A 15,429-nucleotide genomic window follows, 5' to 3' on the forward strand; every position below is an offset into this window, starting at 1 on the left:
CCTAATGGAACTGAAAAGCTATTTCACATTTCTCATTTCTTTTCTTTTTTGGGGGGTAGTCATGGAGAAATTCAGTTCTTTAGTCCTTTGCAAGTGCAAAATAAAACATTAAAGTGTCAAGGAGAAGGGCTAGGCAAATTCATTCTACTCCATACTCTACACAGTCATTTACTGTGCCTAACAGGATATGCAGAGACTTCCTAGGTCACATTCGCTCTAGCATGGAGAGAAAATCCATGAGCAATTAACACATGACAGCTCGTGTGAGGAGACTGCTGCCAGGATGGATACGCAAGCAGGATAGTGATGGACAGCACAGAGCACAAGTCATCAGAAAGAAGAGGGGAGGGTAACAGGACCTTCTGAATCAAGTAAAGGTTACAGGCAGGGAGAGGGCCTAGAGCTGGTTACAGGAAGAGAGTTAAGCTCTTCTTATACACAAATGGCTCCTTGAGAGGAAAGCAATAGATCATTAACCACAACGAGCAGGCAAACGACCCTCAGGCCATACTGAGAGGGAACACTTGCAATAATTCAAAGTCTGATATTTTGTTTATTTCCTTATTTAGCCTGAGATCTTGATTGAACTCCCAGACACCACAAAGAGGACATGAACCTTATAAGCCTTGCGGGCTCATTGCTTGCAGCCCTTGAAGGTGTGTGGGCTTCCGCTGGTGCAGAGCTTCAAGAGTTGTCCTGAAACTGCATTGAGGAGGGCACACAAGGACTTACCAGCCCTGGGCTGCTTCCAGGCTCAGGAGATGCAGCCCCCTCACCTCCCTACCAAAGTCTAATGCCATAACATATCTGCAGGAACTCCTGAGCCAAAGTTACAAAGCTACATCCATCACCAATCCTTACCTGATGCTGCAGAACAGCTGCCTTGAGGCCAACTAGCTCTGGTCTTTGGCAGCCTCCAGTAGCTTTGCAGGGGAAGCCAGGAGGTGACATGACGAATAACTCCAGTGAAAACAGCATGTTTCAGGGAAGCAGAGCATGGTTCTCTTGGTGGAGACCAACCAGAACAGCACAGCTAACCCCACTCTCAAAGCAATGCAACCTTTAGAGGCAGCTGTGAACAGCTGGGAGGTCCACATTAATCACATTTCCAAATTTGCCTATGGGGAAATTCTACAAATTTGCATTTTCATCTTTTGACAAATTCACATCTTCGGGAGAAAAATAACAGGCTCACGCAGATGATAAAATCCTAGAAGCAAAAAACAGCACGGCCATACAACGCCCTAGAGCTGATCACACTCCGCACAGAACACCCAAAGACAATGAAAACTTCCAGTTTTCCAGTGGTTCCTGGACTCTTTTAGAGCTTGTGCCAAGATCTCTACTGCAGTTCTGGCCTTATCCAAGACCTCCATCTTTAAGATAGTTGGGTGATGACCCAAAGAGAAAGCTTTTTTCTTCAGCCTCATCCCTCCTCCGACAGGCAGTGATGAAAGAAAGCTCTCTGACAGGAGCTGTGCCTTGGCCAGCCCACAAACCAATTTAGAGTGCATATAAACCTCCAGAAGACAGTTTAAAAAGAGCCACTGAATGCAGGCAGAAATGGCAATTATTAATTTTCTAAATAGAAATCTGACTACTTAAGTCTTATTTAAAAGGATGCCTGTCTCTCTAATTGCAGAGCCTTAATTTGTTTTCTTTACTGCACAATAAATAAGGTGTGCGCAATTACCCTCTGCAAATACAAGCGAGTACATCCTGCCTGGCTGGCTGAGTACGCAGCCACCCAGGAAAACATTTAGAGGGAGCTGCAAACCCTTAGCAAGTACCTGTTTCCCTGTAAAGGGGGACATGGGCACTGTGAATGTCAATTTGTCCAAGTCCTAGGTGCAATTTGTTCAAATACCTTCTCTCCTGCATCCATAGCTCTGCTCTCCAAGCAGCGGCCAGTGAAGGCTGGAAGGAATAGAGGTTCTGTCCTCTACTGAAATCTCATTCCTGATGCCTTTTTGCTGTGAAGTCAAGTTCTCATAAGAACTACCCAGTGCCTAACAAGGATCATACAGCTGTGTTCTTCCCCACAGGGCATTATAACGTCTCTTTCCTCTACTATTCCCCTGCCTGTTTTCATGAGACACATAGGAACTTAATATACCTTGTGATCTGTGATCCCTTATCAGGTTCAGTTAGAACTGGCCAAAGCATTCAAGTGTTCCTAGGAGAAGGACGGAGAGCAATCATGTGCAAGACTTTCCCAAAAGCTGTGCTAAACAGTGACATGGGTTACACGTCTCAAGTTTAGGACCATGCCATCCTCAAGCCTTCTCTGCACAGCCTCAAGCCAAGGGCTGAGGTTTTCTATCGATGCTAGATGTTCCCTATGTTCAGCTGGCTATCCTGTTAACACTAACTGCAATGGATTTTGGCTATAAGGCTCTCAAGCCTAGAGCTGCTGATCCTCAAATCCAGAGTACAGCAAGGAAGCACCCTCATATTAACCAAGTGGCCATCAAACACAGCACAAGAATGGGACCGCTAACCCACCCAGACAACCAGCCAACGACCTTCAGAACCTTCAGAACAAGGGCGCAAAAAGACCCTGGGTTACACCCTGTTCAGGTCAGACCCACATCCATCTGCACCCAGCTGCTGGCCAGTGCTCACTGTGGAAAGAGTCTCCGTTCCGTTGCCAGCAGGAAGGGAAGACGCACACTGCAAATCCCACCATTACACTTTGGATAATTGCCTCTATCGCTGGTAGACCTCAGAGTCACGAAGATCAGACAGGTCGTGGAGTCCTGGCTCTCTCCTTTCCCAGAGAGACAGCAGGGCTCCAAAGCTATTTATAGGATGACAGCTCAACATGGGCTCTCATTTCCAGTTGCTCACTGCTCCTCCCCTCACTAGATTGGCCTCAAGCCCCTCACTCTTATGGGCCTCATTTAAACTTTTAAGGACAGGGATGACCCTGCCAGGCTGCGCTCCGGAGCGCTTTGACGTCCACCCTTAGGCAGCTGAAGGCTGAAAAAAATCTCTTTATGGTTTCACCTTTCCTCCCCGACTGTGATGGGGAAGGGGTGGGGGGAAAGCCAAGTTCTCATCCAGAACCATTATAAAACTCCCACAAATCTGAGCTCCTGCAATTAGAGCTGGGATAAGTGATCTGCTTGTGATTGCACAGCTGGGGTCTGAAGACAAGTGCATGCACTGTGGAAGGGCCAGAAATAGAAGCTGATGGGAGCAGGCAGAGCTATCTGGCCCATCTGAGAGGAGAAAATCTTGCTAAAAAGCACAGGGGGAAGGGAGGAAGTCACTTCTTCCTTGGAGGGGAGATGGAATTAACCTAGAGTGGAGAGGGAAGAAAAAAATAGCATTTGAATCCCAAATGTGCGCACAAGCTTCAGCCAGAAAATGCCTGCTGCTCCTTGGAACCAGCCTGTAGCACCCAAGGAAGGTCCAGTCTGGAATCCCCATTGCCCTGTGTCAGGACCTTGGTGATGAAGCCCCTGATCCTTTCTTGGGCACACCTTCTGCTTGGCAACTTCTTCATCCACAACCATCCAAACAGGAAGCAAAACCAAGGCAATGGGGCCTGCATGGCTTCTCCCAGCGGTACCTCCATGAGCCAGGAGCACAGCACGAGCTGGCCCCAGACCTGCTCCCGCATCCGTCCAGCTGCAGCCATCAGCAGCCTGTTCTGCTGCAAGGGGTTGGGGACAGTATCACTTGCTCTTGTCAGCTACTGTACCCAGTTATGGCAGCCCAAGATTTAGAGCAGAGTGACATTTCCATTAATCCTTTTATCCTGGCGCCTGCGTGCAGCGGCTGCAGAAAATGTCAGGCCCTCAGCGAGCTGAGTCCTTCTGAGATAGCGGCTGGAGAGCAGCGGAGGAGACACCCGGCTGCGCTGGCCCCATCCCATGGACCTGCTCTCCGTAGAGGTGCCAGAGCGGCACCAGATGCCCCTGAGGCTGCTCCAGGGTCGAGGAATATCCTGTCTCCCCAGAGAAGATGTGGGAGCCACAAGCCCAGGGCAAGGGGAGCGTCTAGGCTGCCTAAGTGACACTGGAATGAGTGTATCCTGATCCCGGTCCTGCACCACACATCTCATCTCCCGTCCTCCATCCTGAGGAATTTCAAAGTTATGAACTTGGAGCCTTCAAGCAGAAAGGAGCAGAGTGCCAAGGTGCCGTGGAAAACTGGGTGCCTGGTGCCACAATGGCCATACTGGCACACTGCAAACACACAGGGCCTCCAGCTGGCATCGCAGGGCCAGGCGCAGAGGGCTCCGTCCCCAGGGCCCTCGCGCGTCGCACGAGCCGAGCGGCGGCCTCGCGGCCACCCTGCCGAGAGCTGCGGACCGAGGCCGCGGTGCAGGAGCTCAGAACAGCATCAAAACCCACTAGCAGACACTAACTAAATAATACAGTTACTTGCCTCGAGCTTCAAAAGGCAAGGAAAGAAAGATGTTAAGAACATGATAAATCTTACATGGCCCAAGCAGTAAACAAACACATATTTCATCACAACACACCAACCTTAGCTCTTGACACAAGATGGATATGTTTTTTTTTTCCATCTCAAAAGTAATCTCAACTGACAAAACCAAAAGCTATCTGGAAAAGCAGCAACAATTGCACCTAACACATTAACAACACACACCCAGGCCCAAAATGTCCATATGTGGCCTTCCAGGCTATGAATGCCCAAACTAACATTATAAGAAACTAATATTTTTCACTTTATCTGTTACATACATAAACAACTGCACAATTGACAAAACGACCCTCAAAAAACAAACAAGAACAAAACAAAACAATCAATTGGGAGAGGCATTCAGAGAGACCATTTTCCACTAACAAAGAGCTACAAAAATAACATTAACCACCACAAATCAAAATAATGGGAACAGAAATCAGGAAAATCCCAATGGTCAGCATTACGGAGGTTTTATTATAACAAAATACGCCCTTCTTTAGGCTCAAAAAGGCCCTGTGTTTGTTCACAATGCCCGTAACTATTCATGCCCTTTGGTACTGCAGTTCTCCTATTTAGGAAGCACTTTACTGTCACTTAGCAACTGGAACTGGTTTTCCAAAAAGGAAGCTTTTGGGGCCTGCATCATCTCTGAGCAGGCACCAAAAGACAAATATATCCTGCTCTGCAGGTTGCATCTATCTCCCTTCACCAGTAACATGACCATATTGATGGGCATATGGGTTTGCAGAGTGAAACTGAGCTATTTCAAAAAATGAAAATAAAGGGGCTTACTACTGCTTTCATGGCAGGAGCCACTAGCACTGGTCTGTGTAAAGCAGGGAGACGTGCACCCTCCACCAGCTCCTGAGCTCACTCCCAAGGCCGAGACCTCTCACCAACCCTGTTTTCATGCCAAAAGAGGGGGGTGACCTCAAACACAGTCACTTGGATGAGTTGTCTCAAGGCCATGAAGTGCCTTGCACCCTCAGCAGACCTCCACTTACTGCCTTGGGAAAAATAAACACCCAGAGAGAAGAAATCAGCCTCCTCAGCCTCAAGAGCACTGGAGTTCCCTGACACACCACTCTCCGGGCCTGGGACCGGTGGATGCTTGTGCAAGGACTCGTTCTCTCCTGCAGCCACGCTCCGGAGCTTCAGATCCCTCTGCCTCATCACACCCTGCCGCATGAAGCAGCTCCCTACACCAGCCCACTGCCAGTTTAATGGGTTAATAATTAAGAGCACAGCTGGCAGGCACAGGCCCAGAAGAGAGATTTGTGCTGGAAACCCCGCATTGGTGCAAAGCTAACGGGCGGGCGCAGGCCGTGAGCGACTCGCAGCCCATGACCTCCATGGAAAGGGAAATTTGCCCCCGCAGCAAGGCTGCTAATGATACTGGTGCTCATTAGAAGGGCCAAAGCTGGCCCTGTGATTAGGCACCAAAACCTGTCAGCAGGAGAGCCAGTCTGTGCTCCAGCCTCCCTCATCCCTACACCAGGGCCCCTTTCACTTTCCAGCATCTTCACGTGTCCTTCATAACCACCAGCTATTGCTCCCCTGCTTCTTTCATGCCTCCCACTCCCTCTGTGTTGCTCTCCTGGTGGAGGGACACTTTGGAGATGGCTCTTTCAAGAGGATCCAAAAGACCAGGGAGCAGAAGCAAGGAAAGAGAGGCAGGAACCAGTTCAACTCACATGTAGCGCAGGTGGGGGTTCTTCGCAAACGCCCGCGGCTGGATGTTTCGTAGCCCTGAGTTCCTGATTGTCCTGCAAAGAGATTTGAGAGGACAGAGATGGGGCTGAGGTTGAGCACTGCTTTACACTCAGACACCAGCACTCTGGAGCCCTCAACCCTAACGGAAGGCAGACCCCACCTCAGACAGGTGCTTGCAAGTCAAGAGGAAATTTGTCTTTTCAGGGGTTGCAATGAGGGTGTGCAGTGCTGCGGAGAACCCAACGTGTTTCAAACCAAGAGAAAACCCCTCTGCTTAAAGCACCAAGAAGGACAGGCGAGCATTTTGTGCAGGGCAAAATGGATATTGCAACAGGATTCTCTTTCCATCCATCTTTCTCTGTTTGGAGAAGCTGTATCAGCGCTATGACCATGATTTATTAAATATCTGCTACAGACAAAAACACACCCGACTCCATTGCTGCTTCTCGGGCTAGCTGAGGAGCGGCAGGCAGCCTGCATGCAGAGGGGACGCGTTAAGTGCCCGGCTCGCCGGGGTTTGGTTACCAGCGCTCAGCACTAAACGCCTCTCCCCTCGCTTGCGGTCAAATGGTAGCTAATGTAAAGCTGCCTGTGAAACACATTAGGAGGGTCTCAAATTAACCCTCAGCAGCGCTGCAGGTCTCGTAGGAAGAGCCCCGGCGAGGGCAGGGCTGTCTGCAGTGCAGGAGGGGGAATTTGTGCAGGGTGGGTTGTCCCCCTCGCTTGGCCAGGCTGCTCAAGGGGCTGGCAACCTGTTGGGGACCCCGGTTTCCCACCCGCCACACGCAGAGGTGTCTTCTCCCTGTGCTTTGAGGGCTGTGTAAGGGGATGCAATTCCCTTTTCAGGCAGCAGTGGGACATGATGGGACAATGGGACATCGGGCATGATGGCAATTGCAGCAACGGAGACCCAAAAGCCCAGTGCTGAAGGATTGATAAAGACAGCTGGAATTTCTCATTGTAGGGCTGCAATGAGTCAGAACAATGCACAAGCCCAGCACCAGAATAGCAGGGAGAGGGAGGTCAGGGCTGATGTATGCTGACAGAGCTGTCAAGAGCTAGCAATCTCCTTCACACAGATCCAGCAAGGACCAAAAAGCTCTTCATCTCCATTTTGTGAAGTCTCGCAGAAAAATACTGTGGCGCCAACAACTAGCAAGCTCCAAGCATCACAGGGTGGAGGCAACAGACAGAAGGGAAGAGCAGGTCTCTGCTGGACCTCCTGCTTGGGAAGGAAGGGGCTGCCCAGTGTCATTCCATTCCCCGAAACACAAGACATACTCACAGCCTCTGGAGTCCGGTGTACAGCTCCATGTCTACAGCATTCAGCGTCTGCAAGTTCTTCCAGTTCTCTATGTGTCTGTGGAGAGGAAGGACAGACTCAGCAGTGGCACAACATGCAGTGGACAGCACACGTGGAGCAGTCTGTATCCTACCTCCTGATCCACATCTCTTCCCGTCTCGTTTCGGCCAAAGCTTTGTAACACAAGAGGTCTGGGACCTGCTCTGGCTTCAGCATTCACATCCCCAGACACACATGGTATGCATCACGTTGCCAAAACAAGCAGTTTCTCATGCTGCTTTCTATTTTATTCTGTTTTCCCAGCACTCTGGGAAAGCCAAATAACATGGCTTTACCCAGGGTTTCTAGCATGTAACGTGCAACCAATCCATCACATGTCCTTGGCTAATTCATTTTTCTTCTCCAGACCTCACTGTGCACATTGGTAAACTAAAGACCTGATCAAGACAGTTCAGGGGAAAAAAAAGTAAATAAAGTCTCTCAACAAAAACACAGGGGAAAAAAATCCCAGATCAGACATGTATTTATCCAGGCTCAGTAGGGTTGCCAAACAGGTCCTGGTCTCTACAGGCTGGAGCAAACAGCCTGCTGGCAGGAAAACACCAAACTTAGTCTGGAAACTGTGTCTTTATTATAAATTCCTCAGTCGCCCGGGGCGTTCTGGCAGGTATGTTATAGAGAATGAAAACAGAAATAGATCTGTCACTGCAGGATCGTTATTCAGTAAATATTAGAGCTGGGGGAAGGCAACAGATCAACAGCACCAGGGAACAGGGTCCCTGTTCGTTGATGGCACCGGAGCAGGGCTGCCCGCCTGCTCGCTGCGGTGGCCTCCTCACCCTTTTGGGTGGCTTTTGGGCTGAACTGGTCCACAAAGGAGTGGTGACAGGGCTAAAAGCTATGGGTGGCTTTGTGCAGCACAGCACCTGAAGGAGAATCCCAGGACATCGGCTCCTGTCCTGACAAAGCTGGAAGGAGGGACCAGAAGGCGACTGATGCCGCTGCTTGCAAAGGGCAGGCAGCAGAGATCCAGCACCCATGTCCTGAAGGAAGCAGGGAGGCTTTTCCTGAGTTTTACCCCAATAAAAATTGTTGGGAGCTATACTCCTCATGAAGCACAAAGCCTGATCAGCCTCTGTGATTAAACTTGGACACCTCCCCAGAGGGGAGTACTAGGGTTTTCAGGAGGATCCTCTGTCAAAAATCAAGAGAAGTAAAAACATCCAGCCAGTCCCCTTAGACAATCCATGAAGATGAGCCCAGTTCAGAGTGTAGGAACGGGTGCAGCCAAACTCACATTTGCCTTAATGCAATAATTGGCCCTCATCTCAGCCCCAGAGATAGTTTCCAGTGATTCAGGGTGAATTAGCCAAGGCCGAGAGCTGCATCGCTTTGATGAGGAGGTTGGAGGACACCACCTGATCCAGAGCGTAAGCGGAGAGGGAATCTTCTGCTACTTCCAGCACGATCAAGGGGACCGTACATCCCTCCCCCAGCACTCAGTATTTCTTGAGAAAAAAAAAAATGTATAAGAATAGATGAACTGATGAGAAAAGTGCATGGATCTATTTGAACCATATCCCACATCATCCATTTAACAGGGGAAAAAAATCCAAAATCCAAACCCAGGACAAGCTAAATATGTTTATCTTCTCTCGCCATGAAGATCTAAGAAAAGCAGAGGCCTCAGTCATCTCTGCTTTTCACATGTTCTGTAATTGTCTACATATCCAGAGCAGTTACTGTAAGGATGCAAGAAAAGGACACGGAATGATAACAAGTTGGGGGGTTGGACTAAATGATCTCTAAAGGTCCCTTCCAATCTTAATGATTCTCTGATTCTATGAAGTTACAGTTCATCCCAAATGACCTGTTGATCAGCTTGGATTGCCTGCACCCCAGGGAGGATGAGGAACAGGGCATTACTGGAGCAATCTCATATTCACTGCCAACGTCTACAGCTCCTGCAACAACTTGCAGGACAGAGCGCAGACTGGGAGGCATCTGTTGAGATTCGATGGCTGGATGAAGCTTGGAGGAAATGCAGCACCACGAGATCAGGTTCTGGGGCACAAGGTTTATTGGGGACTTCAAAAAATCAGCCTGATCACTCTAGACAAGGCCAGAGACACCGACTGAAGACATTTCCCACCTGCCATTGCCAAAGCTGAGATGAGAGGGTCCTCCAAGGCAAAGACAGAGAAGGGTAGGAGGCAGGTGCTGGGTGCCATAGGGTCCTGCCAGGCCGTGCTGGAGCAACCACGTTGATCCCTGGCCCTGGGGGCAGAAGCAGCAGTCCAGGGCAGCAACTGTGGAGCAACCTCAGCTCTGAAGGAGACCAGATTAGCTCTTGTTTCATTGACTATGCATTTGCTAAAAAAAGTAATGTTATTTTTGACCTTATACTGAAAGCCACACAGGCAGCATTTTAGTACAGGTAGGAGGAGGCCTCCACTTGTTCCCAGCAACAGGCACGAGCAAGACTTAGGAGTCCGCTCTGGGGTATTGGGCCGTTGCAATAGTGAGTGCTGAAATGCACTGGCAAAAGCACAAGTCCCTCGGCCCACTCACTCCTGTCTCAAAATTAATACATCCATTTCCACCCACAAAACGGCACAGAGCAGCTACGGCCTGGGAGACGAAGGCCACAGCACTGGCCCAGACTGCCCGTGTCTCCAGCCCAACCAGGCCAGAAGCGACACCACACGAGGCTAAACACAACTCTGCAGCCTGTGCTCCAGCCTCCCTGAGGTGGCCAGCGACCCTTCCTGCCCAGACACCCTGGGAAGTTGTTGAACACCCACACAGGGTACCCAGGAAGGGAGAAGCAGGAGCTGCAATGAGGAGCTGCACCTTCACACAGTGCAGCGGCCGCTTTGCACGGAGACAGAGACAGGACCGAGCTCCCCTTCTAGACCGTGTATCTAATCCAAGATGATACTATCTGCCATAGAGACACGTCTCAAGTCTCTTCTGAATATTTCTGCATCTGCACAGCTTTGCCCTTCTCAGGGATCCCCAGCAATGTCTCTTCCCCTTTTTTAATCTCTTTAAACCCACCCAGATCCCAGAGGTGGCAAATGGGTCTTGGTTCACAGGCACCCCAAGGACGCATCTGGAACAGCTTTTTATTTGCATCCACATTGCTTAAGAGAACAGAGTACCTCAGCACCATCAGGATTCACCTGAATGCACTTTAAGAACAAGACAAAACAAGTGCATCTTATTTCCAAAGCTCAAAGGGTAAAGCTGTGATTGGTTTGTTTGCTTTCTTGTGCAACTGCTGCAATTTTGCAATCAATAACAACAAAAAAAAACCCCATGCAACATAAAAGACTCCCAACACACTTAATCCTTAAATGTTTTTTTTTTTCAGGTCCTTCAGGATGCCAAACTGGTTCTCTGGCTTCTCCTCCCAGCATTTTGCTTGTCCTAAAAAGCTCCTATCTGCCCTATTACTGCTGAAGATGGAGACCTTCCCTTCTCCTCTGCTTAAATTCCTGAGCCTGGAAGGAACGCAGTAACTCCCTCCCTCCCTGCAAATTTCGCTATTATATTCCTGCAGCAATCTTCATTTATTACCAAGGTACACAGCTCTTCTGCGAGATGCAAGAGCCCCAAGGCCAATACCATACTTTACAACTCCTGAATCGTGAGTGCTCACCGCATACACATCCTTCTAAAGTCTTTTCCATTTTTTAATCAATATCACAAAGCCGCATCACTAATAGTGCTGACATCAGCAGGTTTTTGTTTGGTTTGGTTTTAAATTTTTGCCTCCTACCACCTCATGTCTTCTTGGAGGGACCTGCTGAGTCCTTCAGTCTGCCTGCACTGCAGAGTGTTACATTATACATTAATACATGCATTATTAATTACAAAATTTACATATTATTATGCAATAATGTACATATTATACATTTTACAGACTGATCAAACTTTACCTAAAAATTACTGAAGAGCTTTACTTCTATACATGCACCAACATGTTGGACCATTGCTCCTCTCCTGTCTTGCTTAAATGCACTCCCAACCACCTGCTCTTGCATCAAAACTGTCTTAGCTTAAGCAGCTCTTCTCCTTTCCTGGTATTTCTCCTGACTCCTTGCAAGGTGCTTACAAGTGAGAGTCAAATCCTCCCCACCATCATTTACAAGTTATACGAGGCCAGCTCTCCTAACACAGCACATCTGTACTGAGCAGCAAAGTGCAAGGCAAATTGTCTCAAGTACCTTGAAGAGACACTAAATCAAGCCTCAGAAGTGATACAGATATATTGCTCAGAGCTCTTGGTGCCAGGATTATTTGATTTCTGGTTTCAGGCCTAGCACAACCGATGCTCACACTTGTGACCCTACACAGCAGGCACCCTCCTGCCCTTCGGTAGAGCTGGGTCTCCCTTTTACTCATCATCCTATTTCAACCCCTCTTTCTCCAAGAGGGGCAACCAGGACACACAGCAGTCTCTGGGAAAGGTCTCACTTATACAACAGCACTAAAACCTCCCTATTTGCACTGGGAATGACTTGACTTTCTGGCTGAGGTCACATCTGCCTCTCTGTCACATCAGCTCGGGGGCTCTTCTCCACCCCATAACCAAACAGGGCACCCGAGCACTTCTACTTGGCATCTTGCGTCCAGCTGATGCAGTTTCCCAGCTATCATCAAAAGCCTCCAACAGACCCGTGCCCACACTTGTGTTCTGCACTAAATACTCTCATCTCTGCTCCTCCAGCCTCTGCTACTGCAGCTCTCTCTTCCCGCTGTCTCCCTGGTCCCTCCGCCCCAGCACTGCCCGTCGCCCCCCAGCAGAGGAGCCCGCCAGCCCGATGCTCCCTTCAAGCCAGTGTCCCAAGCAAAGGCACAGACTAGGATCATCTCCAAGAACAGCCTGGCCTTTCAACATGTCCCATGACCATCTCGCCCCCATCCAGCTCCCCTGCCACAACCGCCACGTTACCCTGGGCCTTCTCCAGAAAAAGATGCTGTTTCTCAGCATCCTGTTCTTCACGAACACAGAGGCAGAGCAGCAACACTGACTTCTCTCTCTACTTAGGAATTACCTACCTTTTCAGAGGAAGATTTGAGGTTAACCTGACACAAGCTAAATTTGGCAGGCCAATCTCAGCCCCCGTGCATCTACAAACACCCCTTTAAAGCACAGTCACTCTGTGGCTTGCATAATGCCGTGACTGCAAACAGCCTGTGAAGAGCAAAACCTCATTTGCTAGTTCTGCAGCTCGCAGGCAACATGCATCATCCCGGAGCCAGGCAGCCAGCAGGGACCAGGTACCTGCGTGTGTCACAGGGGCAGAAAGAAGTTAGAGAGCACCTTGATGGCAGGGCCACCATGTCCCGTGCTCTAGCTGTTGGTAAGTCTCCAGGACTTTTGGGAGCACCAGGAACCTGCCCCACTCACCGCAAGGAGGGTCTGACAACTCCTGTCATCCAAACGGACACTGTGCAGGGCAGCATTTGTCACCACAGTCTGGTATCACTTTTGAGATGACCCAATAAATCTGAGCAGGTCAACACGCTCCTGATCCACTATGTGGCCAACATGATAAGGGAGACAAAAACACTCACAGATGTCAACACAACCAGACTCATTTTGCCCCAAATACAGGAGTCAGGCAAAAATAGCTTCTGATGCCAGTTTACCAAGCGATTATCTTGAGGGTACTTGATGTCTCTGGCCTTCCTGCACCCTCTTCATACAACAAGGATAATATTTATCTAATCTCTTCCAGCTTCTCAAGTACGGTGGTCGATAGCTGAAAAAGGCACTCAATAAGAGCTAAGTATTATATAGAATGTGTACATAGATGCTATCCAATCTGTATCTAAGCCAGTTCTGGGAAGACTTTTCACGAGGACACAGTCAGCTTCATTTACTGATGGGGTAGGCGACATCTCCTTTAGAGGTGTGCTGCATGGGTATGCACATGTGCACACACACACGAAACAAGGGCAGCATTTGGCTCTTCTTGTAGGGCAGTAAGAGTCAGATTTGTCAGCCAGGAATACTGTGCATAATGATTCAGGCAGAAGCATTAGCTTTCAATTATCTGATAAGTTTAGCATTATTAACAAACTGGTCAGCGTGCCAGCAGCAGACCATGCAAATATGAGTTTGATGAGTGGTACAGCTAAGTCAGCTCTTAAAACCTTTGGCCTCCTTCAAGTGTGAGGTCAAGGAAAGTCAACGGCCAAGGTGGAGAGGTACCCCCGGAGGGCACAAAACCCACGTCAGGGTGACCCTTGTAATGCCACGTAATGAGTGCCCACAGACTGAGCACGAGCTGACCTGCCAAGGCCTGCAGGACTTTCCAAAGCTCCAGGATAAGGCAGAGCAGTTGAGTCAGTCCCCGGGCATCTCCCAGAAACTCTGCTCCGGTTTGTCCAGTGGCTGCCTTCTCATCCCCCCTCCTTCACATATTCCCTCCCCTCAGCGCCATCAGCTGCAAACAAGGACTTCAGAACATCTTGTCCCCAGGTCCCTCTGGAGCTGTTGCACCCACAGCTGACAGGGTGGCAAGGTGCTTCATGAGCTCTACAAACCAAGGGGCTTTTCTGGTCCCAGAAACTCGCTCTTTCTGGGAGTGGGTGCCATGTAGCCACCCACACCTACACGCCACAAGTGGTGGCAAGGACAGGTTGGACAAACTGCGTCCCAAGCTTGGGAATTGCAAGGACCATCCTCATCCCGGGCAGCCCTTCCCAGCTGCATGAATGCACATCTGCATTCACCAAAACCTCTCCCAGCATCCTGGTCAACTGCTCAAAGGTTGCTCAGGATCCTGCTTCCAGTCCAGAGCAGCTCTGTGTTTAAGCACAGGTGCCACCACACCAGGCGCTCAACGCGTCCCAGCAGCCACAGCATCACCACAGTGAGGCTGTGAACACGCCATAAGGAAACCAGCCATCCTTCATTGCATTATAAAGCACTTAGCACATACATTTATTAACCAGAGGCATGAAGGACTTTATTTCCTCAATATGGAAGTTATAAAATTGAATTGGTAACTAGGTATTAAAGGAAAGTGCAGCTGAATAAAGACTTACGAGGTCGGTATTTTCCCCATTTAAAGTGCAGGTTTCCTTTACCCAAATCACATGGAAGAGTCGCCCTGCAGCAGGTAACTTTGCATCATTAAGGATAATTTGAGGTCAGAGAGAGAAAAGGGGGGGAGGAAGCAAATACGGCTTTGTAGAAATAATTATTAGCGTAACTCCACAGTGTAATTGAGATTTGTCAGGGTAATGATCATAAAACACAGCACGGCGCTCTCTGTGCTCACAGACCTGCTCCTCTAGCCAAGGCCACATAGGGACACGTGGTGCCAGGAGCACCCGGGCAAGGGACATGCACCCAGGGCCCCTCTCATGGGGCACTCACCGTAATGAGCCCAGGGATTCCAACAGGGCCCTTCTGGAAAGGCTGGGCAAAGAAAACTAAGGGCAGAGCTGCCTGGGGATTCCTGCTTTCTGTGACCCTGCCGGCTGCGCACCGGAGCAGACGCTACTCGAGCTGCGAGCTGAGCCCAGCTCTGGTATCCCAGATAAGTCCACGAGCTTCTGGGCACGCTGGCCAAAAAGCGGGAGCCCTGGAGAGGCCCCTTCCTGCAGGAGCTCTGTGCACACCCGGAGTGCGCGGGTCCCTGCGGAACAAGCCGCAGCGAGCCCGGCCTTGGCCCCGGCAGCGCCTGCCTGTCCCCGGGCTGCCCGGGAGCTACCGCTACGCGCAGAGCTGCCGCGGTCACAGTATCTAACATGACTGCTGTGTAAAGACACCCTAGCACGGGAGATGCCCTGAGAAGCCATCCTGAGTGACAGATTCAAGCTCTGCTGTGAGCACACACAGAAATGTTCCAGGCAGCGCAATTAAACGATGCTGTCTGGCACTCCTGAGCGCACACAGGAGCTGCTCGCGAAGGCAGGGCATTTAAAGCACAGAGAGCAGTACCAAGGCA

At 49.8% G+C, this 15,429-nt stretch overlaps 1 protein-coding gene across 3 annotated transcripts in view; it reads right to left on the bottom strand.

The window, feature by feature from the left end:
- NTRK3 (neurotrophic receptor tyrosine kinase 3) overlaps nt 1–15,429 on the bottom strand; it is a 210,731-nt gene that overhangs the window by 167,938 nt on the left and 27,364 nt on the right. For all 3 annotated transcript variants that reach the window (XM_088539262.1, XM_088539201.1, XM_088539327.1), the window contains exons 2-3: nt 7,439–7,513; nt 6,135–6,206 (exon numbers count right to left, since the gene is read on the bottom strand). In XM_088539262.1, coding sequence (XP_088395388.1) covers nt 6,135–6,206; nt 7,439–7,513 — 147 coding nt within the window. The remainder of the gene's footprint in view (nt 1–6,134; nt 6,207–7,438; nt 7,514–15,429) is intronic.

The sequence above is a fragment of the Tinamus guttatus genome, unplaced genomic scaffold (genome assembly GCF_059628265.1).
Source record: "Tinamus guttatus ecotype Peru unplaced genomic scaffold, ASM5962826v1 Tinamus_guttatus_pri_ptg000004l, whole genome shotgun sequence".
Lineage (NCBI taxonomy): Eukaryota > Metazoa > Chordata > Aves > Tinamiformes > Tinamidae > Tinamus > Tinamus guttatus.